Source organism: Lepidochelys kempii, chromosome 15, assembly GCF_965140285.1.
Source record: "Lepidochelys kempii isolate rLepKem1 chromosome 15, rLepKem1.hap1, whole genome shotgun sequence".
In the NCBI taxonomy this organism is placed as follows: domain Eukaryota; kingdom Metazoa; phylum Chordata; order Testudines; family Cheloniidae; genus Lepidochelys; species Lepidochelys kempii.
Window position 1 is genome coordinate 12845572 of NC_136394.1, and position 25503 is coordinate 12871074.

At 45.5% G+C, this 25503-nt stretch overlaps 2 protein-coding genes across 2 annotated transcripts in view; one reads left to right on the forward strand and one right to left on the reverse strand.

The window, feature by feature from the left end:
- The window catches only part of UPB1 (beta-ureidopropionase 1), a 33038-nt gene extending 19641 nt beyond the window's left edge, over nt 1-13397 (forward strand). Inside the window, exons 7-10 of the mRNA XM_073312808.2 lie at nt 1871-1952; nt 5301-5343; nt 9006-9160; nt 12878-13397. Of these exons, the coding sequence (XP_073168909.1) occupies nt 1871-1952; nt 5301-5343; nt 9006-9160; nt 12878-12961 (364 nt within the window). The 3' untranslated portion in view covers nt 12962-13397. The remainder of the gene's footprint in view (nt 1-1870; nt 1953-5300; nt 5344-9005; nt 9161-12877) is intronic.
- Nucleotides 13398-18200: 4803 nt separating this feature from the next.
- On the reverse strand, nt 18201-25463 carry LOC140898658 (uncharacterized). Its single transcript, XM_073312809.2, has 3 exons — nt 23165-25463; nt 19452-20055; nt 18201-18864 (listed from the first exon to the last, which is right to left on the reverse strand). The coding sequence occupies exons 2-3, from the start codon at nt 20032-20034 to the stop codon at nt 18323-18325; spliced, it is 1125 nt and encodes a 374-aa protein (XP_073168910.2). The 5' UTR covers nt 20035-20055; nt 23165-25463; the 3' UTR covers nt 18201-18322.
- Nucleotides 25464-25503: the final 40 nt, after the last annotated feature.

Sequence of the window (25503 nt, forward strand, 5' to 3'; positions counted from 1 at the left end):
TACAGGGAATTGTATATTTGGAGTGGTGTGGAAGGGAACTATAATTTTGAATCAGTAAGTGTACAGCATCCTGTCACTCAGACTACCTAAGGCAATTCTGTTTCCCAATAAGAGCTGATAGCTGCTGATTTAGGTTGTTTAATATTGGAAAATGTCCTTAGAAAAGAGTTTAGTAAATACAGCGTCACTTGTAGTGGGCTTTACAAATGTCACCATTAAAATAATGTTTGTGATGTTGGTCCATTTATAGCCCATTAGAAGGAGAGCAAACAGAAATTATACTGCCTTCCTGAGGCACTTCATTGCTTTTCTGGGTGCTCCAGGCTTTCCTGATTATTGGCTTTCTTCTCTTGGTTGCTTTTTGAAGGTATAATTTTTATTGCAGGAAGAGGACTCTTGAGTCCCATGCAGAAAAGAGTTTCTAGGGAAATGGAAGAAAGCTGTTCTGTAGTAACCTCTTGGCTATCATCTCTTTTCCCACAGTATTTCTCCTTCCTTCTGTGAAATTGTAATTTCCAGGAGCCTTTCAACAAAGTCCCTTTTTCTTAGACGTGCTGTCAGGTTGGCTCAGCAGTTGGGGGGAGGGGGGCGAGGGGAGGGTGGAACAGGGGGAGTGATAAACCTAGTCCTTTCAATCAAGCCAATGAGCATCTTGTAGGTGTCTGAGTCTTCTTGAGATTTACTTATGAGTCATCCACCCACACTCTCCCCTTGGAGCTCAATATTGGGCAGCTACATGCTGTTATGAGGGTGATTTTGCAGAAGCGTGTACAGCCAGTCACTCTTGTTTTTCAGTGCTGTAGGTACTGTCAAACCATATCTTCTTGAATTATCTGATCCCTGTGTCTCAATATGCTTAATGAAAGGAAGGCTGCCTGCGTTTTCAGTGAGACAAGGGGAGTGAAGTAATATCTTTTATGGGCCCAACTGTTGTTGGCGAGAGAGACAAGCTTTCGAGCCACACAGAGCTCTTCTTCAAAAGGTAGTCTAATAAAAGATGTTACCTCACCCACCTTGTCTCTAATATCCTGGGACTGACATGGCTAAAACTACACTGAGTTTTCAGTGTCTCCAAAATTGAGTCCCAGTTTGGAAAAGAACTGAGGGTGAAGGTGGAGGAGGAATTCTTTCCCATTTCACAGTTCTTGGTTTTCTGTACAGTGTGGAGACTGGTTTAATGGATAATGATTGAAATGTTACAGGGCTGCTTTTGTCAAGCATGCCTTTTTGTTCTGCAGCCCTGCATAGGGGAATGACTTTTGAAAATGTCTGTGAAACCTGCAAGTAGAACAAGGGGAGCAGGAGGGGTGGACTTTTTTTTCTAGCTTTCAGACAATCTAGTTTCCCACTGCCTGCCTCAGAAACTGCTCCTGGAGAAAGGGGGAGGGGGGCAATTAGAGCAAGAACCTTTCTATGCTGCTGCAAAATATTATTTGGATTCCTGAAAATTAATGTATAAATCTTCCAGACTGTTTTGAAAAAAATTTCTCCCAATGACTTTAATGGAAGGTGCATATCTAAATTCCCTGGGCTGCTTGAAAATCTCAAGCCAGGCATTTAAAATTCTCATCATGGTGGTCACCATTAGAAGTCAGCATTTGCCAAGTTACCAGATAAAATAGTCTCTCCCTATATGTGGAATGGGAATAATGTTGGTAACTGTGCTGAATCTGGTGGAAAATGCTCACTATTGAGGGTGACCACTCTTTGTGATCCAAGATCATTGACAGCAGTTGGCTGTGGTTAGCTTTTGTTTCCCTGATCGCGAGGCTCAAGATTACAGGTATCCACAGCCCATGAAATCTCAAAATTTAGCTATGAGCCATGCAAATAAACAATAATCACCACCTTTTTTGTTACCAATTTGCAGCGAGTCACTGTGGCCAATTGAAGCAAGAAATGCAGCTATTGCTAACCACTGCTTTACATGTGCCATAAACCGAGTTGGAACGGTAAGTATTTCAACACTTTGCTTTGTAGCCTTAATTTCAGAATCTATGCATTTGAGCACATTTTAATCCTAGCTAATGAACTGTATAGTGCTAACGGGATTACATGGTAGCTGTAGGACACCTGGAAAACTCCTGTATTCCTCTGTATAGCATGAGACCTCCTCTCTCATGAATGTTTGCAATGGTGCTTTGAAGATTGAAAGTGTTGCTATGATACCTAGTAAACAGAGAGTGTGAGCCACCTGCCCTGCTGCTGGTAGCCTGCATTCTGCAGTGGCTCCTTCCTATTCTTGACTTGTTCTTTCTTTATGGTGATGGATTTAACTAAGGGCTTGTTTACACGTACTGGGGGATCAATGAATGGCGACTGATGCATCGGCGGTTGATTTAGTGGGTATAGTGAAGACCCGCTAAATCAACCATAGATTGCTCTCCTGTCGACTCCTGTACTCCACCAGATTGAGAAGAGTAAGGGGAGTCAACAAGAGAGCATCTCCCGTCGACATCATGTAGTGTGGACCCTGCGGTAAGTAGATCAAAGCTACGTCTATTTGAATTACGCTATTCACGTAACTCAAATTGCATAGCTTAAATTGACTTTTCCCTTTAGTGTAGACAAGGCCTAAGATGAATGCTCCTTCCCTTCTCGCTAATTCTCCTAGCTCCTATGCAGAATCCAGTGTCTCCTTCACTAAGATTATTGAAAATAAAATGTGTCCTTGCACTTCTGTAACAGAGCTGGTTCTTACTAGTCAGACACCTTCTCTCCTTAACAACTGAGACCATGGAACCAATTCTACCTTCATGTGCAGTAGGTGAGGCCTGTCTTCAGAGCTAGTGACACAAGGTGGATGAGGTGTAATACACTGTATTGGACCAGTTTCTGTTGGTGATGGTGACAAGCTTTCGAGCTATGCAGAGCTCTTCTTCAGATCTGGGAAAGGTACTCAGAGTGGTGTAGATAAATACAAGGTGGAACAGATTGTTTAGCATAAGTAGTTAACACATATTTTAAGGGACCATTTAAGGGAAGTTGTGGTGGAAACCTGTAGGGAAGTTTAGATCATTTGTCCAGAGGATGAAAATAATATCGATATCAACCTCTTTATGGGCCACCTTGAGGAAGAATTTCTGGACAAATGCACCATGAAACCAATGTACCTCAGATACATCAATATTATTTTCATCCTCTGGACAGATGACCTAACTTCCTTCTGGATTTCCACCACTACTTCAACAACCACCACCCATCCATCAGACTCTCTCTAGAACACTCTCACAGCAGCAACAACTTCCTGGCCATGATTAGCTTCAACAGTGGAACCTTAAACAGTATACAAGAAACCCCATGGATCACCGCACTTACCTTCACAGATCTAGTAAGCACCCCAAGAAATCTGTTATCTACAGCCAGGCCCTCAGCTATCACAGAATATGCTCCAAGGAGAAAGTCTGGGATACACACCTTAACACATACAAAACCACCTTTACCGAACAAGGATACTCCACCAGAGAATTAGATCACATCATGGAAAGAGCCACCCAAAAACCCCAAGAGACCCTGCTTTGCTACAGGGGGGAAAACCCTCTGACCGCACACCTCTAGTTGTCACCTACTACTCCATACTGGAACCTGTACGGGGTATCTTTAAACCATTACAACCCATACTCGATGGGGAGCATATCCTGAAAGAAGTCTTTCCCAACCCTCCTCTTCTGGGCTTCAAACAACCCACTGTGTCTCCAGGCTCATTGTCAGAATGAGCTCCCCACAGACCAGTACCCACCAATTCAGAGCACCACGAGACCCTGCCATAACAACAGATGAAAAACCTGCAGACATATTGCTACAAGGGTCAATATCTCCCACAACACACGTTTCAAGATGCATGGGTCCTACATATGCCTATCATAACCTGTGATGTACCTCCTCCAGTGCACTAAATGCCCCAGTAACAACTATGTGGGTGAAGCCAGACAGTCATTATGCTCTTGAATGAACTCACAGAAAGTGATGAAAGACAAATATACCATATCATCCATGGGCAAATACTTTTCACAAAGCGATCACTTCACTCCATATCTGACCTATCAGTCCTCATCCTCAAAGGAAATTAGCACAATTCCTTCAAAATATGAGCCTAGGAGCTTAAATTGATAATTTTGCTGGACATTAAAAATAATGGTCTTAATAAAGACACTGGATTTACGGCTTATACAACAATCTGCAACCCATTAACCCCCTTTTTTTGTCCTATGACTGGAGGAGTGTTAATGGGCCACTTCACCGTGAATCGTTCCTGAAAATATGTGTTAGTTACTTATACCTTTCCCAGACCTGAAGAAACGCTCTGTGTAGCTCAAAAGCTTGTCTCTTCCACCAACAGAAGTTGGTCCAAGGAAAGATTATACCTCATCAATGTTGTCTCTCTAATATCCTGAGACCAACCTGACTATATCAACACTGCAACATTCAGAGCTAGTGCACATACAAATTCTTTGCTGAGCAGTTTAGCATGTATATTTTTTTAAGGTGCTCTCCATGAATCTGGCTTAGTGTCCACCTGGTTAGACCATGTTCTTCCTTTCTGTTATCTGCAAAGACTACCTCATTTAAATCTCTCTTCTCCCACCCCCATACCAGAGCTGTCCTCTCCTTGGACTGTTAACTTGTTGTGGTGGAGAGGTTTGTGTCTCCCAATGACCCTCAGAACTATGTTGTTCGGACTATTGTACTCGTGGTAGGGTCACCCTTGGCGAACAGTTCTGAGGTGAGGTTCCAGATGAAGCACGGTCCAGACTTCTCAAAACCCCAACAGTGGAACAGGTGTATTTAAGGACTTGTCAATTCTCTGTGGCTGTGAAGGTGCATAAGGGGTGCAGCAGGATGGAGACCTCCAGTTATCTCGCTCTCCTCTGCCACCGGGTCCAGGGCTCCTTCCTGTCAAGTTCCGTGAGGTTCCTGCCTGCGCACCAGCTCCCCCACATTAAAAGATTTCATGCATAGGCCTCTGCCGTGACCAGAGCTGTGACACGCTAGTATTACTACTCATATTCCCCAGAGCACTGTGAATACAAGGCTGTCAACCAAGAAAATGCCTGTCTTCCAGGCTAGTCCATCCTAAAATTCTAGCAAGACAGTCACTACCTTGAATCTAGAAACTAGGTGACACTGAAGATTCCCTTCTGCAGGCAGTGTTGACGGTAAGCCAGACAAGTCTTAATCGATGTATGCCAAGCATTAATATGTTAGTATATTAAACATTGAATTGCAGCAAGATTCTCTTGCATGAAATGAGATTATAGTGCCATCTACAGCTTCATTTCAACCTGGCTTTTGTTTCACAGGAATACTATGTGAATGCATTTACATCTGGAGATGGTGGAAAAGGTACGTTCAGCAAATACCTTCATGAGTTGCTAATAGTTGATTTTGAAGCATGAAGAGTTATCTTTCCGGCTATCTGCCTGTAGTTTCCATGACAATGGTCGTATCTAAGAGCAGCCTTACTTCCCAGAAATGCCACTGTCATAGAAATGACAGGCAACTAGCAGAAAAGATATCCAAAGTACAGTGGCATATGGTCATTAGAGGTGCTTATATAGGGCTGCTATATCCTTCCTAGGGACTCCAGTCTGTATGATCCCTGGAAACTTGCAAGGCAAAACCCCACTAATTTGCCCTATGTTGTCAGTGTGGTTTATGATGATGCATTAATCTTCATGTTCTGACTTTAAATCCATAAAAGCCAGGAGTTCTCTTACCAAGTACTATTGCTACATACACAAGTTAATGTGAAAGAGGATTAGCTTCAGATAGTCCAGATCCAGACACACAGGTGAACTACTGAGTCTCATGCGTTTTTGTAAATGGTTTACATAAAGTTATAGGTACTTGCATGCCTCTGGCATGCCAAGCCAAATGATGCTGAAGATGGGGTGCAGAGCTAAGACATACAGGGGACTCTCTCACTGGAATTCTGCATTTCACTGCTTTATAAAACGTTGCCTCTTTATAACAATTGGCTATGTGTCTGATGTGGTTGTAGCAGACTCCCGAAACCTTCCTTTAGGCTGTCAGATTACTCCTCTTGTAATGCCTATTTTATAAATAGACAAATGTGCAATTCCCAACAGATATGTCTTCACTGCGGAGTTAAGATGAGTGATCAGCACCTGGATTAATCTAACCCCAGCAGGGGGAGTGCAATACCCGTGTGACTGTGTCCTCACTAATACTGCATTCACTATGTTGCTATGACTTTTGAGGGTATATCCCATGGTTCTTTGTGCTACAGTAATCTGAGAAACCCTATGATTCTTTCCTAGTGAATCGTGGTAGAATTTCTGTCTTGGGCACATGGGAGAAATTGTGGGAAGCCACTGGAGGTGTGTCAGTGCAGGAGTGATTTAGCCTGCATCTTTACAGCAAAGTGGACAAGTTACCAGCCCAAGTGGAAGCAGCACAGAAGCTCTCGCCTATACAGCCAGTCAGCCTGAGCCCTGGTCTACACTAGGACTTTAGGTAGAATTTAGCAGCGTTAAATCGATGTAAACCTGCACCTGTCCACACGATGAAGCCCTTTATTTCGACTTAAAGGGCTCTTAAAATCGATTTCCTTACTCCACCCCTGACAAGTGGATTAGCGCTTAAATCAGCCTTGCCGGGTCGAATTTGGGGTACTGTGGACACAATTCGATGGTATTGGCCTCCGGGAGCTATCCCAGAGTGCTCCATTGTGACTGCTCTGGACAGTACTCTCAACTCAGATGCACGATTGTTTGCCGTTGCTCTGACGCAGGGAGGGGCGACTGACGACACGGCTTACAGGGTTGGCTTACAGGGAGCTAAAATCAACAAAGGGGGTGGCTTTACATCAAGGAGTATTTCAGGCAGGACTTCACGGAGGGTTCCAATAAGAAATGGTGCACCTAAGTTATTGTTCTTATTGGAACAAGGAGGTTAGTCTGGCCTCTGATTGATACATGGCTAGATTTACCTCGCTGCACCTTCTCTGTGAGTGACTGCAGTGTGACCTAGAGGAATGAGTCCCCTAGACGGGGGAGGGAGGTTGTTTGCAAATGAGTACAAAACAAATCTGGTCTATTTCTTGTTTTGACCCACTCCATCTATCTTTTACATCTTTGGCTGGCAGCAGACGGTGCAGAAGGACTGCTAGCCATCCTCATCTCTTGCCTGCCCGGCAGAAGATGATGCAATAGGACTGCTAGCAATCCATATCACCTGCCTGCTCACCATAAGATGGTTCAATAGGACTGACTGCAGGACTAAAGCAAATGACTTGATCAGGTCACTCCAAATTTAGTCCCTGCGCCCATGTCTGCCTAGGCGCTCCTGATCGACCTCACACAGGCGACCAGGAGCACCTCGGACATGACAATGATGGCTACCAGTTCTATTGCACCGTCTGCTGCCACAAGGCAATGGGTTGCTGCTGCTGTGTAGCAATGCAGTACCGCGTCTGCCAGCACCCAGGAGACATACGGTGACAGTGAGCTGAGCGGGCTCCATGCTTGCCGTGGTATGGCGTCTGCACAGGTAACTCAGGAAAAAAGGCGCGAAACGATTGTCTGCCCTTGCTTTCATGGAGGAAGGGAGGGAACGGGGGCCTGATGATATGTACCCAGAACCACCCGCGACAATATTTTAGCCCCATCAGGCATTGGGATCTCAACCCAGAATTCCAATCGGCAGCGGAGACTGCGGGAACTGTGGGATAGCTATCCACAGTGCAACACTCCGGAAGTCGACTCTAGCCTCAGTACTATGGAAGCACTCCACCGAGTTAATGCACTTAATGCACTTAGAGTATTTTCTGTGGGGACACACACACTCGAATATATAAAACCGATTTCTATAAATTCGACCTAATTTCATAGTGTAGACATACCCTGAGTGTAAAGCGCTACCAGACCCAGGGGAGAGGCTTTTGTGTGAATGGAAGGGGGGTGAGGGGCAACACCTGAATAAGAGCCCAAATTAACTGCAGTGAGGACATACCTTAGAGGGGTTTCACAGGAGCAAACCAAAATATACTTGGCCAGTTTTATTCTGTTCTTTAATTTTACATCATTATAAATGGTGAGAACATGACAGGCAAAAGTAAACACAAATTATAATTCAGAAATAAGAGAAGAAAGAAAAGAATAACCTAATGCATTGTCGTGTTCAATATAGGCTTGAACAAAAGGATAAGTTATAAAAGTCAAAGAAACTTGTACTCTGATTATTCAGAAATCCAAAAGAAGTCTGAGATTCTGAACTGCTTTCTCTTGGGGTAGATGTAACCCACCAATATTCAGTTGTAACCTCAGCATTTGTCCTATGGGAACCACCATCTTCTCTGTTTTTTCTGGCCTCAGTCTGAGTCTCAGCCAACCCATTTGCTACAGATCCTTGTATTGGCCTGACATTGGAGCTGAGTGTTAGTGGCTGCTGCATGAAGGTGGCTAGTGGTTGCTATCGCTCACTTTGATTGCCCTCACTGAGCAGTGCAGAACTTTAGAGGTGTCTGATGCACTTGATCTTGTGGCCAATTCTTTGATCCTGTTGAAGATATTCGCATTTTTAATAAGATTTTTCTTCCTGCTATCTCAATGTTTTATACTTCGGTCCTGCACTGAAGAGCTAATGCTGTGAACTCTCTCAGTTGCTTTGAAACACACTGCGATGTTACTGTTAGCATTTACTTGATTGTAGGCTAGATGGGAGAGGGAAACAAAGCCCTTCTTTAAATGCAAATAGTTTTAATAATTAGCCAGCACAGTAGTACATTATGAAAAGCCTATGAAAGTTACCTGGGTTCCTGTTTCTATGTGAAAGTTTTCCTGTGAGGAAAAGGGTAACTAAAGGATAGAGCTACAGTTTTCCTGTGGCTTCACTGTGGCTTTTTGAGTGAAATGAGGGCACAGTTGGGTGAAAAAATAGAGGAAGTAATCCTGAGTTTCTCACAGGAAAGAACATGTGAAGTTCTATACTTATTTGCTCATGGCATTCTATGTTGTTTATTATCATTTATTTATTTATTTAAGCCCACCATGACTTGGGATATTTTTATGGCTCAAGTTATGTGGCTGCACCAGATGGCAGTCGGACACCTGGACTGTCTCGCACTCAGGATGGGCTTTTGGTGGCTGAGGTGGATCTAAACCTTTGCAGGCAAGTTGGTGACAAATGGAGTTTTAAGGTAAGTCCTTATTCTCTAAAGAAACCTGGCCAGTTTGCTAACTTTTATATGACACTGAATGGGCCTTACATGTTAGTTTTTGTGGAATTTAAGCTGTTGCTAAAAATGAAACCTAGTCCTTATGATTCTGAAGATCACACTCAGAAGGTAAGTGGTGGATTTCTCACTTCCTGAGCCTGCAGACAGCCTGAAACCAGACATGAGAACTCTCCTCATTCACCTCTGAAGCCTCTTGCTCTGTTTCACTTTGGAAGTGAATTAAGCTAAATGGAATTTAGGCCACTTTAATTCTGAATGAGAGCATCTACACGGGCGTGTGCTGTGATTTACGTAATCTAACACACCTTTAGTTAATTTAGATTAACTTTCCTGAGGGTATGTCTATATGGCAATCATAGGTGCCGACGAGTGCTCGACCCTGCCCCGCCTCCACCCCTGCACCGCCCCCATTCCAACCTCTTCCCCAACTCCGCCCCCTCCCTGTCCCTATTCCAACTCCTTCCCCAAATCCCCACCTCTTCCCCACCTCCTCCCCTGAGCGCGCCACGTTCCCGCTTCTCCCTCCCGGAGCTTGTTATGCCGTGAAACAGCTGTTTTGCGGCGGTAAAAGCTGGGAGGTAGGTGGAGAAGCTGGGACGCAGCGTGCTCAGAGGAGAAGGCACAGGTAGAGGTAATGTGAGGCAGCGGGCAGGGAGGGAAGCTTGGCTGCCGGTGGGTGCAAAGCACCCACTAATTTTTCCCTGTGGGTGCTCCAGCCCCGGAGCACCCTTGGAGTTGGCGCCTATTAAAAACTCACAGCTAGCCCATGCCAGCTGACTTGGGCTCGTGGGGCTCAGGCTAAGGGTTTAATTGTGGTGTAGATGTTTGGTTTCAGGTTGCAGCCCAAACTCTGGGACCCTCCCACCTCGCAGAGTCCTAGAGCCTGGGCTCCAGCCTGAGCCTGAATGTCTACAGAGCAATTTTTCAGCCCTGGAGCTTGAGCCCCGAGAGGCCGAGTCTTCTGACCAGGGCCAGCCACAGGTTTATTTGCTGTGTAGACATACCCAGAGAGTTCACATGTAGTCAAGCACTTAGTTTTAGTCCTCAGAACTGCTATAGGTCTGGAATTTCTATTAACCTTTCCTCCTGAACCCAATATGCACTTTGACTCCTGGCAACAAGTAGGATAAACCCTCTAGCTCAGAGGTGGGCAAACTACAGCCCACAGGCCACATCCGGCCCGCGGGACTGTCTTGCCCGGCCCCTGAGCTCCCGGCTGGGGAGGCTAGCCCCCGGACCCTCCCCTGCTGTCCCCCCTCCCCCGCAGCCTCAGTGCGCTGCGCCACCAGCACTCTGGCCCACCACTCCTGCTGGGCGGCGTGGCTGGCTCTGGCGGGGCTGCGAGCTCCTGTTGCTCTGAGCAGCGTGGTAATGGGGGAGGGTTGGATAAGGGGCAGGAGGTCCTGGGGGAGCAGTCAGGGAGCAGGGGGCGGTTGGATGGGGCGGAGGTTCTGGGAGGTAGTCAGGGAGCTGGGGGCTTTGGATAGGGGGTGTGGTCCCGGGGGGCAGTTAGGGGCGGGGGTGTGGATAGTGGGTGGGGGGGTTGGATAGGCGTGGGAGTCCCAGGGGGCCTGTCTGGGGGCGGGGGTGTGGATAGGGGGCTGGGCAGTCAGGGTGCGGGGGGGTTGGATGGGGGTGGGATCCCGGGGGGCGGTTACGAGCAGGGTTCCCAGGAGGGGGTGGTCAGGGGACAAGGAGCAGGGGGGTTGGATGGATTCTGAGGGGAGCAGTCAGGGGAGGGGGTGGGGGTGGGGGCCGGGGCCAGGGCCAGGCTGTTTGGGGAGGCACAACTTTCCCTACCTGACCCTCCATACAGTTTCACAATGCTGATGTGGCCCTCAGGCCAAAAAGTTTGCCCACCCCTGCGCTAGCTTGTGACCTTTGCAATCTATCATCCTCTTCCTGCTTGAGTTCTTCAGTTATACCATATTCCAGTGTTTAAAATCAGACATGGTAACAAAGAATTTTATGTCTTTATCTGTACAGAAACACATCCAACTTCCTTGCGTTTTGCTCTTGCATACACTTGTGACGTATGGTCTTATGTGTTCTGTGACACACTGGACCTAAAGTCTGTGGAAAGGACTCCTGGTGGCTGTGGTATACTGGTACTGAGTTTTACATCCTCAGTAAAATGAGGGGTCATTTCAGCAGAATGTAGATCTGGGTCATCAGAGAATACAAAAGGCCACCTCAGCTGCAACAGCACATTTTAGATGTATTCAAATGTGGACATTTTTTTTGCTGTGTGAAAATGAGTAGTACAATCAGTACAATATCCCTTGTGCTGTTTTTATATTTGGTTGTTTATTTTATGCTGCCCCCATGTCTTCTGTTTCCAGTGTGCTGCAGTTTTGTATTGATAGTGCAAACCGGCATTGCTGGAAGTTTTGGAAACTGAGTAGAGGACAACTGGGACTTTTGACAACCAGAAAGGAGTAGGATGCAGTTTAAATTTTTGTCATTTGATGGAGATGCATATCCCCTTTCTACTTGTGAGCAGCCAGAGGTGGCTTGACATTTGGGGGTGATGGGCATGACCTTCTTGTTCCCCACCCAGACAACCCTTGACAGCAACCACATATCCCCATAACCTGCTGCAGGATCTGCCCCTGCATCCAGCAACAATGGATAAGGACATTAACTGTATGTTTCTTCTAAAATTATCAGCAGTGAAATAATTAACCATTATCCTCATTACATTTCAGAATTCACTCTATTGCTGTGAGAGGAGCAAGTTCACTCCCCTCAAAGCTAATGTTTCAGGCTGCTTGCACACTCAGGAAGACAACAGTATCAGGTCACATTTAGAAAGCTTTTTTCACAAGTATAATGGCTATAAACTTACTAGGGTTTTGCTCTGAAAAGTGACTGTAAAAAGAGCAGCATGGAATTCATGTTTTATATGGATATCTTTCACACACACACACACACACACACACACACACTGAAAGTCAAGATAGGTTCTTCCCTTACTCTGCATCACCAGGTGATCATGCAGCCACAATGGGAGCTGTATAAGTTCCTACATAAATACAGGTTCTGCAGCCCAAATGCTACAGTGACACTTGTGCAAACCCACTGAAAGCAGTGGGGTTTTTAGGTGTTACTGGGAGCATCGTGTGAAGACTTCTCACTTGTGTAGTTCCACTGCCTTCATTGAGTGTACATTGGTGCAACTGGAGTTCAGTATATAATTCAGTATATAATTCTGTTAGTGCACAGCAAAGAGACTCCAGCTCTCCCACTCACCTGTGTTATCTCTGCAAAAGTAACACAGGTAAAAAAAAGCTGTAAGAATTTATTTTTTGTCCCTAGTTAGCAAATGTGAATCTGAACACACACACAGGGAGTACACATGCTGAGTAAGATGGTGCCAATTTTACATAGTCACTTTCCAGCATAGAACTCCATTTGTAATGTTATTTTAAATGAGAGTTTAGCTTTTGCAAGAGACTGCTTGTGCAGGGCATTGGTAATTTTTGAAGACTGATGGAATTAAGACCTTACTGTTCTTGGTAGTTAATGTTCCTTTTTAAAAAAGTAATGTAAATCAATATTTTTCTATTGAAATTCCTTCCACTGATCATCTGTAATCCTCCTGGATAGCAGGGAGGAGAAGGAGCAGCTAATGGGAAGTTACTGAAATAGGCTACAAACTCTGCTTTTCTTTTCCAGATGACTGGTAGATACGAGATGTATGCAGAGGAACTCATGAAGGCTGTCCAGCTTAACTTTGCACCCAATATTATTAAAGAGTAACTGTGGCGGTGTCCTCTGGTAGGAGAGCTCTCACACCAAGATGATAGCACCTTCTTTATAAAACAAAAGTGATCTATGTATGTTAGTCTGCAAAAGTCTCCACCTTCTATTATCTTACAGTTGGTATTGCAACTGAAACTTGGCTGCTAGTCAAAGTGAAAAGTGACTGCTAGTCAAAAGTTACTATACATTTTTATAAAGCACTTACTGCAAAGTGATGAACAAATGATAGAAGGCAGGGTGAGGAACTCACCTGGTCAGATTTAGCTTAAATTCTTAAATGTGCATTATACTGTATGAGGTGTTGGTGAAAAGGTGATATAGCATAAGCAAAACCAGTCTGGCCCTGTGGAAATGCTAGTGCGCTTTCCCTACATGCTTTGTTGCAGTGGGATAAAAATGTCAATGCTTAAAGGCTTTGTCTGAGACCTTCTGACACATGTAGTCTCCTTTTCTTTGGACGCTGAATCAGTCATATGGTTCAGAAGAGTATCAGGAATACAGGCACTGGCTCTTGGTACTTCCCAAAAGGAAGCGCTAGATAAGGAACTGACTGTATTTCCCCTCACTTCACATGATAACTTTACATTGTCACAAGTAGCTGAACGCTCCTGCTGTCACACAGGTCTAATTTGTTAAGTCATGTTTATGAAAAAGCCAAAAATGGCTCTAAACAAAAACTGCCATTCAGCTATTCTTGTAGCTCTTTCCATTCCTTCACATTGACGCAGACATTGTAAGCTTCAGAGTGATGTTTGGGGTTAGTGTGCCTGCTGGTTGTGTCTATTTGTGTGTGGATTGTGTCGTGCTGGGAGAGTTGTGTAGATTTCTCCAGGCTGGGAATGAGGAGGGTGGCTGCAGTGAGAGGCTATGTGTGTTTGGGATTTTTGTGTGTGGATTACATTGTGTTGAGAGATTTTTATTGATTTTTGTGTCTGTGGCAGTTGGGTCAGGTAATCCAGCATTTGTGCAGTTTCCTTAGTACAGCCAATGAAATTATTGCATGCAAATTAGCTGTAGAATAAGGTTGGTTGGTTGCGTTACCTCTGATATCACAATGGTCTCGAACTCTTGGCATAGAGATGCATGCCTTACTATAGCTGTGCACCACACAGGTGTAATACGTAAGGTCAAAATGGCTGAGAACTTAAAAATTGGATGGTAGTAGGCCATGAAACCCAGTGATGATGGAACCTGGTGATATTCTAAACAAACAGAGCTTTCAAGCCATGCTTGGACCTGCTGCCATTGCTTCACACTGACTCAACAGACATTTTAGGCTTCAGAGTGCCATTCCTAGAATCTTCTTATATGGATGCTGCCACACTACATATTTCAGCTTGGGGACATTGTACCTCTTAGGTTATTTATCTTGCTGGGGAGGTAATGCCCTTAGCCTTGCTGTTCCACCATCTGACTCCTTAGAGCCGGGGTGCCAAACATATGGCCCATAATCCTACACATCCCACCAGAGCATTCATAAGGCCCACAGCGGGACTCAGGCTGTCAGCCCTGGGTGGCAGGACTCCCACTGTTACCTGAAATCTTATTAAAATATGTAGAATCTGTTTGGCCCACACAAGGTTGTCTTAGGGTATGTCTACACTACGGAATAAGGTCGAATTTATAGAAGTCGGTTTTTTAGAAATCGGTTTTATATATTCGAGTGTGTGTGTCCCCACAGAAAATGCTCTAAGTGCATTAAGTGCATTAACTCGGCGGAGCGCTTCCACACTACCGAGGCTAGAGTCGACTTCCGGAGCGTTGCACTGTGGGTAGCTATCCCACAGTTCCCGCAGTCTCCGCTGCCCATTGGAATTCTGGGTTGAGATCCCAATGCCTGATGGGGCTAAAACATTGTCGCGGGTGGTTCTGGGTACATATTGTCAGGCCCCCGTTCCCTCCCTCCCTCCGTGAAAGCAAGGGCAGACAATCGTTTCGCGCCTTTTTTCCTGAGTTACCTGTGCAGACGCCATACCATGGCAAGCATGGAGCCCGCTCAGGTAACTGTCACCCTATGTCTCCTGGGTGCTGGCAGACGCGGTACGGCATTGCTACACAGTAGCAGCAACCCCTTGCTTTGTGGCAGCAGACGGTACAGTACGACTGGTAGCCGTCATCGTCATGTCCGAGGTGCTCCTGGCCACGTCGGCTGGGAGCGCCTGGGCAGACATGGGCGCAGGGACTAAATTTGGAGTGACTTGACCAGGTCATTCTCTTTAGTCCTGCAGTCAGTCCTATTGAACCGTCTTATGGTGAGCGGGCAGGCGATACGGACTGCTAGCAGTCGTACTGTACCATCTTCTGCCGAGCAGCCATGAGATGTGGATGGCATGCAGTCCTTCTGCACCGTCTGCTGCCAGCCAAAGATGTAAAAGATAGATGGAGTGGATCAAAACAAGAAATAGACCAGATTTGTTTTGTACTCATTTGCTTCCCCCCCTCCCCTGTCTAGGGGACTCATTCCTCTAGGTCACACTGCAGTCACTCACAGAGAAGGTGCAGCGAGGTAAATCTAGCCATGTATCAATCAGAGGCCAGGCTAACCTTCTTGTTTCAATAAGAACGATAACTTAGGTGCACCATTTCTTATTGGAACCCTCTGTGAAGTCCTGCCTGAAATACTCCTTGATGTAAAGACATCCCCTTTGTTGATTTTAGCTCCCTGAAGCCAACCCTGTAAGCCGTGTCCTCAGTCGCCCCTCCCGGCGTCAGAGCAACGGCAAACAATCGGGCATCTGAGAGTGCTGTCCAGAGCAGTCACAATGGAGCACTCTGATGGGGCTAAAACATTGTCGCGGGTGGTTCTGGGTACGTATCGTCAGGCCCTCGTTCCCTCCCTCCCTCCGTGAAAGCAAGGGCAGACAATCATTTCGCGCCTTTTTTCCTGAGTTACCTGTGCAGACGCCATACCACGGCAAGCATGGAGCCCGCTCAGGTAACCGTCACCCTATGTCTCCTGGGTGCTGGCAGACGCGGTACGGCTTTGCTGCACAGTAGCAGCAACCCATTGCCTTCTGGCAGCAGACGGTGCAATACGACTGGAAGTCATCCTCGTCGTGTCCGATGTGCTCCTGGCCACGTCGGCTGGGAGCGCCTGGGCAGACATGGGCGCAGGGACTAAATTTGGAGTGACTTGACCAGGTCATTCTCTTTAGTCCTGCAGTCAGTCCTATTGAACCGTCTTATGGTGAGCAGGTAGGCGATACGGACTGCTAGCAGTCGTACTGTACCATCTTCTGCCAGGCAGGCAAGAGATGAGGATTGCTAGTAGTCATATTGTACCATCTTCTGCCAGGCAGGCAAGAGATGAGGATGGCTAGCAGTCGTACTGTACCATCTTCTGCCGAGCAGCCATGAGATGTGGATGGCATGCAGTCCTTCTGCACCGTCTGCTGCCAGCCAAAGATGGAAAAGATAGATGGAGTGGGTCAAAACAAGAAATAGACCAGATTTGTTTTGTACTCATTTGCCTCCTCCCCTGTCTAGGGGACTCATTCCTCTAGGTCACACTGCAGTCACTCACAGAGAAGGTGCAGCGAGGTAAATCTAGCCATGTATCAATCAGAGGCCAGGCTAACCTCTTTGTTCCAATAAGAACGATAACTTAGGTGCACCATTTCTTATTGGAACCCTCCGTGAAGTCCTGCCTGAAATACTCCTTGATGTAAAGCCACCCCCTTTGTTGATTTTAGCTCCCTGAAGCCAACCCTGTAAGCCGTGTCGTCAGTCGCCCCTCCCTCCGTCAGAGCAACGGCAGACAATCGTTCGGCGCCTTTTTTCTGTGCGGACGCCATACCAAGGCAAGCATGGAGGCTGCTCAGCTCACTTTGGCAATTAGGAGCACATTAAACACCACAAGCATTATCCAGCAGTATATGCAGCACCAGAACCTGGCAAAGCGATACCGGGCGAGGAGGCAACGTCAGCGCGGTCACGTGAGTGATCAGGACATGGACACAGATTTCTCTGAAAGCATGGGCCCTGCCAATGCATGCATCATGGTGCTAATGGGGCAGGTTCATGCTGTGGAACGCCGATTCTGGGCTCGGGAAACAAGCACAGACTGGTGGGACCGCATAGTGTTGCCGGTCTGGGACGATTCCCAGTGGCTGCGAAACTTTCGCATGCGTAAGGGCACTTTCATGGAATTTTGTGACTTGCTTTCCCCTGCCCTGAGGCGCATGAATACCAAGATGAGAGCAGCCCTCACAGTTGAGAAGCGAGTGGCGATAGCCCTGTGGAAGCTTGGAACGCCAGACAGCTACCGGTCAGTTGGGAATCAATTTGGAGTGGGCAAATCTACTGTGGGGGCTGCTGTGATGCAAGTAGCCCACGCAATCAAAGATCTGCTGATGTCAAGGGTAGTGACCCTGGGAACTGTGCAGGTCATAGTGGATGGCTTTGCTGCAATGGGATTCCCTAACTGTGGTGGGGCTATAGACGGAACCCATATCCCTATCTTGGCACCGGAGCACCAAGCCGCCGAGTACATAAACCGCAAGGGGTACTTTTCAATAGTGCTGCAAGCTCTGGTGGATCACAAGGGACGTTTCACCAACATCAATGTGGGATGGCCTGGAAAGGTGCATGATGCTCGCATCTTCAGGAACTCTGGTCTGTTTCAAAAGCTGCAGGAAGGGACTTTATTCCCAGACCAGAAAATAACTGTTGGGGATGTTGAAATGCCTATATGTATCCTTGGGGACCCAGCCTACCCCTTAATACCATGGCTCATGAAGCCGTACACAGGCAGCCTGGACAGTAGTCAGGAGCTGTTCAACTACAGGCTGAGCAAGTGCAGAATGGTGGTAGAATGTGCATTTGGACGTTTAAAGGCGCGCTGGCGCAGTTTACTGACTCGCTTAGACCTCAGCAAAACCAATATTCCCACTGTTATTACTGTTTGCTGTGTGCTCCACAATATCTGTGAGAGTAAGGGGGAGACGTTTATGGCGGGGTGGGAGGTTGAGGCAAATCGCCTGGCTGCTGGTTACGCGCAGCCAGACACCAGGGCGGTTAGAAGAGCACAGGAGGGCGCGGTACGCATCAGAGAAGCTTTGAAAACCAGTTTCATGACTGGCCAGGCTACGGTGTGAAAGTTCTGTTTGTTTCTCCTTGATGAAACCCCCCGCCCCTTGGTTCACACTACTTCTCTGTAAGCTAACCACCCGCCCCTCCTCCCTTCAATCACCGCTTGCAGAGGCAATAAAGTCATTGTTGCTTCACATTCATGCATTCTTTATTCATTCATCACACAAATAGGGAGATGACTACCAAGGTAGCCCAGGAGGGGTGGTGGAGGAGGGAAGGAAAATGCCACACAGCACTTTAAGCACAGCACTTTAAAAGTTTACAACTTTAAAATTTATTGAATGACAGCCTTCTTTTTTTGGGGCAATCCTCTGTGGTGGAGTGGCTGGTTGGCCGGAGGCCCCCCCACCGCGTTCTTGGGCGTCTGGGTGTGGAGGCTATGGAACTTGGGGAGGAGGGCGGTTGGTTACAGAGGGGCTGCAGTGGCAGTCTGTGCTCCAGCTGCCTTTGCTGCAGCTCAACCATACACTGGAGCATACTGGTTTGGTCCTGCAGCAGCCTCAGCATTGAATCCTGCCTCCTCTCATCACGCTGCCGCCACATTTGAGCTTCAGCCCTGTCTTCAGCCCGCCACTTACTCTCTTCAGCCCGCCACTTATTCTCTTCAGCCCGCCACCTCTCCTCCTGGTCATTTTGTGCTTTCCTGCACTCTGACATTATTTGCCTCCACGCATTTGTCTGTGCTCTGTCAGTGTGGGAGGACAGCATAAGCTCAGAGAACATTTCATCGCAAGTGCGTTTTTTTTTCTTTCTAAGCTTCACTAGCCTCTGGGAAGGAGAAGATCCTGTGATCATTGAAGCACATGCAGCTGGTGGAGAAAAAGAAAGGGACAGCGGTATTTAAAAAGACACATTTTATAAAACAGTGGCTACACTCTTTCAGGGTAAATCTTGCTGTTAACATTACATACATAGCACATGTGCTTTCGTTACAAGGTCGCATTTTGCCTCCTCCCACCGCGTGACTACCCCCTCAACCTTCCCCCCTCCCTGTGGCTAACAGCGGGGAACATTTCTGTTTAGCCACAGGCAAACAGCCCAGCAGGAATGGGCTCCTCTGAGTGTCCCTGAAGAAAAGCACTCTATTTCAACCAGGTGACCATGAATTATATCTCACTCTCCTGAGGATAACACAGAGAGATAAAGAACGGATGTTGTTTGAATGCCAGCAAACATACACTGCAATGCTTTGTTCTACAATGATTCCCGAGTACGTGTTACTGGCCTGGAGTGGTAAAGTGTCCTACCATGAAGGACGCAATAAGGCTGCCCTCCCCAGAAACCTTTTGCAAAGGCTTTAGGACTACATCTAGGAGAACCGCAAATGCCAGGGCAAAGTAATCCTTTCACATGCTTGCTTTTAAACCATGTATAGTATTTTAAAAGGTACACTCACCAGAGGTCCCTTCTCCGCCTGCTGGGTCCAGGAGGCAGCCTTGGGTGGGTTCGGGGGGTACTGGCTCCAGGTCTAGGGTGAGAAACAGTTCCTGGCTGTTGGGAAAACCGGTTTCTCCGCTTGCTTGCTGTGAGCTATCTACAACCTCCTCGTCATCATCATCTTCTTCGTTCCCAAAACCTGCTTCCGTATTGCCTCCATCTCCATTGAAGGAGTCAAACAACACGGCTGGGGTAGTGGTGGCTGAACCCCCTAAAATGGCATGCAGCTCATCATAGAAGCGGCATGTTTGGGGCTCTGACCCAGAGCGGCTGTTCGCCTCTCTGGTTTTCTGGTAGGCTTGCCTCAGCTCCTTCAGTTTCACGCGGCACTGCTTCGGGTCCCTGTTATGGCCTCTGTCCTTCATGCCCTGGGAGATTTTCACAAAGGTTTTGGCATTTCGAAAACTGGAACGGAGTTCTGACAGCACGGATTCCTCTCCCCAAACAGCGATCAGATCCCGTACCTCCTGTTCGGTCCATGCTGGAGCTCTTTTGCGATTCTGGGACTCCATCATGGTCACCTGTGCTGATGAGCTCTGCATGGTCACCTGCAGCTTGCCACGCTGGCCAAACAGGAAATGAGATTCAAAAGTTTGCGGTTCTTTTCCTGTCTACCTGGCCAGTGCATCTGAGTTGAGAGTGCTGTCCAGAGCGGTCATAATGGAGCACTCTGGGATAGCTCCCGGAGGCCAATACCATCGAATTGTGTCCACAGTACCCCAAATTGGAGCCGGCAACGTCGATTTAAGCGCTAATCCACTTGTCAGGGGTGGAGTAAGGAAATCGATTTTAAGAGCCCTTTAAGTTGAAATAAAGGGCTTCATTGTGTGGACGGGTGCAGGTTTACATCGATTTAACGCTGCTAAATTCGACCTAAAGTCCTAGTGTAGACCAGGGCTTAGATTTCTGTGGCCTTCTAGTATAATAAGGTTGGGCAGCACTACCTTAGAGAATTGGTGTATCTAAATCGGTGGTTTAAAAAAATGAACTGCATGTTCCATGTACTAGTTTTACAGGGGAAAATACAGAAGGAAAATGTCTGGCCAAAAACAGAGTGGCTGAAGTTAGGTTCTTATGTCAGTGCTCAAATAAGGATTTAGGAGCCTAATTTTTGGCAACCATTTTTAACTCTCTCGTGAAGAAAGATTTAAAATGAAATGTGTATGGTTTGGCTTGGCTTAGTGAAGATGAAAGGGACCTGGGGGCTATAGAAAAACCTTTGAGTGAGCCAAGGCTCTAAAAGTATATAGGGCCTGGTCTACAGTACGCGGTTCTTTTGGAATTAGCCGAATTACCTCGAAATAAAACGGATTCCATCCACATGACCAAACCAGTTTTTTCGATTTAAAGGGCTCTTTACTCCAATTTCTGTACTGTACCTCGGCAAGTGGAGTAGCACTAAGATGGAATAAAAATGAGAAAAAGATTTGTTTGTAGAACTCCCAATAAGAAAATGTAAGGGTATCATTTTCTTAAGAGAATTGGTGGAAGTTCCCTTGTTTGGGACACTTATGACAAGTGATCAGTAAACAGTGTGAGAAAGTAATCCCACAACGGCAGGGGGTAACACTGGGTACTTTGTAGACCTTTTCCAGTGCTAAAACCAAATTGGTCTGTAACACCAGAGTAACTCCCATTGAAATCAAAGGCATTATTCTGTTTTATACTGATAAAATTTAGTTCAGAATCTAGCCTCTAATATCCAATTTGTATCTTAACCATCTTAATGCTCTGCAATTTTAAAAAGGTCAGTCAAGCAGGATTAAATGCTACACATTCTATTAGGGCTTTACTCTAAACTCCATGAAGCTATTATGAATGTTGCTTTCTAAAGAATTGATTAGTTTGGCCGTGAAGGACAGAGACAGCTTTGTAGCGAGACATCTTTTTTGATATTACAGCCAAGCCAAACAGAACTCTAACAGTGTTCAGTACTTTGTAATGGAATGTATTACTATTGCAGACTTCCATAGCACTTCAGGATTTTGTTGTCTTATTTTCCTGTAGCCAGTTTTTAAATACAGGCAACTAAAGCTTCTAAGCAGGGCCCCAAATGACATTAAGGAAAAAAAAAAATGAAGGCAGCTGCCTAGGAAGTTTTTTTCTGTAGTATAGGCAAGTAGCTTCCAACCTTCAGTCCGGTGACTGTCCCACCAGAAATACAGCCATTGCATGATGCATGGGTATAACAAATGCTAGAGGAATTCATTCAGTATCACGTGCAGGAACAGACCATGTGATGTAAGTGGGGAAAAGGGGGTGAGGGTGGGGGGGGTCAGTAGAGAGAAAGAAATGTAATATTTTAAAGTTTTGTTCATAACATGCATTGTCTGCTCACTTTTAATTTCCTGTCTCTCCCTGTGTCACCCCCACATTAAGCACTTAATCCAAGCAGCACAAGAAAGCAGGGAACCCCAGCTCTGTGGCAAAACTAACTGCCTGAAATGCTTGTAAGCAGCAGGACTTGTTCTCTCTCTCCAGTGGGGTATTTTTGCCTATCTTCTGTTATCTCTCTGTATAGCACCACCGCCAGGTTGAGATTTGGCCATATTTATTTTTTATACAATTTAACTGTAGAGTCTGGGATTTAATTGCTTTCCTTCTATTGTTTTGTATTATAAAGCATTTAATACAGCCCACCTAGAACCAGATAGTGGCTCCAAACAGGACGTGACCACTAGTTGGGAATCACTGGTGCAGATAAGGCTTCTGTGTATTGATCCCATTAAAAGTATGTAAACACTAGCAAATGAAACTATTGCAAGGATGATGACAGGACATTACGGTTTATCACCTAGTTTGACCTTGCAGCAATTTAGCACATATACCCACCCCACACCATACCACCATAAGTTGAACCAATGCTTTTGGGTACTCCTGTAGTACCCAGTAATGGTGCTAGAGGCTATTAAGGAACCTCCAAAAGCCCAGCATTGCATTGTGAGATGGAATTAGAAGGAGCAGCTGAACTGGTGCAGCAGTTGCAATTCTTGTGGCTTCTTTCAAACAATGCAGAGAAATTGGTGTAGACTGCACCCAGTGCAGAGCAGAAGACCTCAACCAAAGAGTTGCACTCAGCTAGGATACCCACTGGTTGTGTGATGCCTGAGACAAATGTAGGGTGTGGATAGCAACGGTACATGGAATGCTTTGAGCTGGGAATGTAACCAGTTTTGCTTCCCTTTTTGTTTGCCCATTATAGTCTGATGTAGTGATGTGTCTGGGAAAAGTGAAAGGAATAAGACCCTAAATCCTAACGACAGCGTACCCACAACTGAAGTAAATATTTGTCTCTTAAGAGTTTCAAAATGGCAGTTTCAGCTAATTGTATCATTTTTAGTTTAATACATATTTCTTTTAAAGATCTTCACACATTTTTGCATAATAAACTAGTTGACAAATACAGCTGCTACTGCTACACTATGCTATAGGGTTCACTTAAAACCTTTATTGAGAATGGCTCAATTACAGAAAAAATATATTTATGTATAAAATTTCTCTGCATGTAAAATATCCCTTTCTTTGCTGTGGACAATATGAATAAAACAAGGTATTACACAGAAACATTCTCAGGGTGAACTTTTTGATAAGCAAACTTCTAATTGAAAAAAGATAGACATTCTGTATTTTTGCCCAATTAACTTCTTTCTTAACCTAACATTTGACTCATACCTTCTCAATATCAGCTCTACTCAAATATGGCCTTCACCTCTTCTCTCTAGGCTCATTTTCCAGGGCAGTCTTCAACTTGTTTTCCTTGGCTGTAGGAGTTCATGTGGCAGTGAAGGGCTCCTGTTTTCTTTGTCACTTCATCAGCTGTAATTTAATCTTTAAATTCCATTTAACTATTTAAAACCCAGCCACCCAAATACTACTTAACCCAAACAGCAGTAAAAATGATTACACCCATATATATGCTTCCATCATTTACGTTAGGTATTCTCACAATGAGACAAGATTCCATTTTGTCTTTGAGTTGAATACATGCAGTGTAATGTCTGCTCTCAAATTGGTTCAAAACCAGAATCTGAACACCAGAACCAAATACAGTCCAGCTCAAACCAGCTGTATGGCAACATATCATTACTCTTAACCCCTCTGTAAGAACGATTTTCATTGGGCTAAACACACCCTTTTCAGTAAATAAATTCCATGGTGATTAAATTATATTGGAGGAGTTATGTGATGGGAAAAAAAGCACAGATTAAAAAAAGATATTGACTAGTTAGTTTACAGATGTGTTATTAGTAACATAGCTAGAAATCCTTCACAGTGAAGCATTACACACAAATGGACTTGGACATACAATTCTCTAAGTCAGTGGCCAGCTGGTAGCTTAGCCAGTTTTGTAGGCATTATAAGGCAAAGCCTGTTAGTGGTTTTGGCCACAGGGCCTCTGCAGTGATTGTAATGGAACTGCTGATGCTTCCGTTCTGTCAGCCAATGACTTGTATCCTAATTCCCAGTCATCTTCACATGCAGCGGGTGCTTCAGTGCATTCCAGCCACACCTGCTGTAAATTAGTTCTGATTGAAGACAAGTTTCCATCAAACTCGTTTTTCAGATTTTGCAAAGGAACTGCATTTCTACTCACCTACCACTGTATTTCAGGCACTGAAGAAAGGAGCACTCTAACTTATATTGAACATACCCTGTCAAGTACTTTTTGGGTACTCTCCAGTGTTTGCAAGCCACCTAGATTAGAAAATGTTTTTCCTTACAACTTTTATCCTTTAGTGTATTGCTAAACACTGACTCCCTGTACACTGTTTTCACCAGAAAGGGTGCCTTGTATTTACTATCTGCACCATCAAGGATTACAGCTTTAGGAAATGGGTTTAAGATGTGTCTCCTCGGCTGGAGGTCTAGGTACAAAACATAATGTTATAGTGCTTACATCGATAGCAACTTTTTTTCTTTTGTTTTTAAAATCATTTAGAATTTGGAGGCGAGTTCCAACCAGTTATAATTTTAGAGTAGACCAGATTTTGGGCCCAAAGTGTTTGCCAGCGTGTCTTGAAGTCAACTGTACATATCTGAATTCTCAGCTGAAAAGGCTAAGTATAAAATCAAGCACATTTATATTGTAGTTAAAGTCATAAAGCTAAATTTCAAGAGGCGATGAGACTGGGAGTCAAAATTTGTAGGAAGTGTAAGGACAAAGCTGAATTCTGTCCTACACTTCAGTGCTTCTCTGCCAGGCAGGTGATCCCAGATAATATGTTCAAGGGGCTGCATGCAGCCTGCTGCAATCTTACAGTTTAACTTAAAGCATCAGAGTGCAGTGAGGACCCTGCTGCTTATTCCAAAACACAGCTGCTGAGTGAGAAGAGGTAGAAAGTCTGGACTCCTGCTATAACATCTTTGGACTTCAGCCAAGAGAAGTTTGTTCTCCCTGCCTTCTCAATTAGAAGCAGAGTTCTGAGCCGGGCTACTGGCAGTATCTATTCCTGGGAAATCCCTCAATAAATCTCAACAACAAACGTTTAACCTCAAATTACAATACAGGCTTTGGGCAAAATCTGTTCTTTCTCCTGCCAGACATTTAAAGCAACCCCCTGCATGCCAGGCATAAACCCTCAGTGCTTCGGTGGCTACTTACCTAGTGCATTTGCTTAATCAACAGTTTAAAAACTGTACCTAGACTTGATCCCCGGATACTGCAGAGAGAGAGGGAGAGTGTTGTGGGCAGAAAGATGTTTCCAAGCCTTTGCATACAGACTTAAAATTTCTTAGACCCAAATAAAATGTCACCAGTCACCCTTTTGGGGCAACACAGAACTTTGGTCAAGCCATTCCTAGAGACGTCTTAACTCATGCAAGATAACTCAGTAGGCAAAATGACACTAGGTGCGGTGCTTACTACTTGGAAGGAGTAGCCTATAGCCCTTAGCAGGAAGACTGATCCTCCACTGACAATAAGTCCAAACTGCAAACTCAACTCCAAGGTACAGGTGTTGAGAGCAGTCAAGCTGGGTTTACACAAGAAGCTTGCTTCGTAAATGGTATTT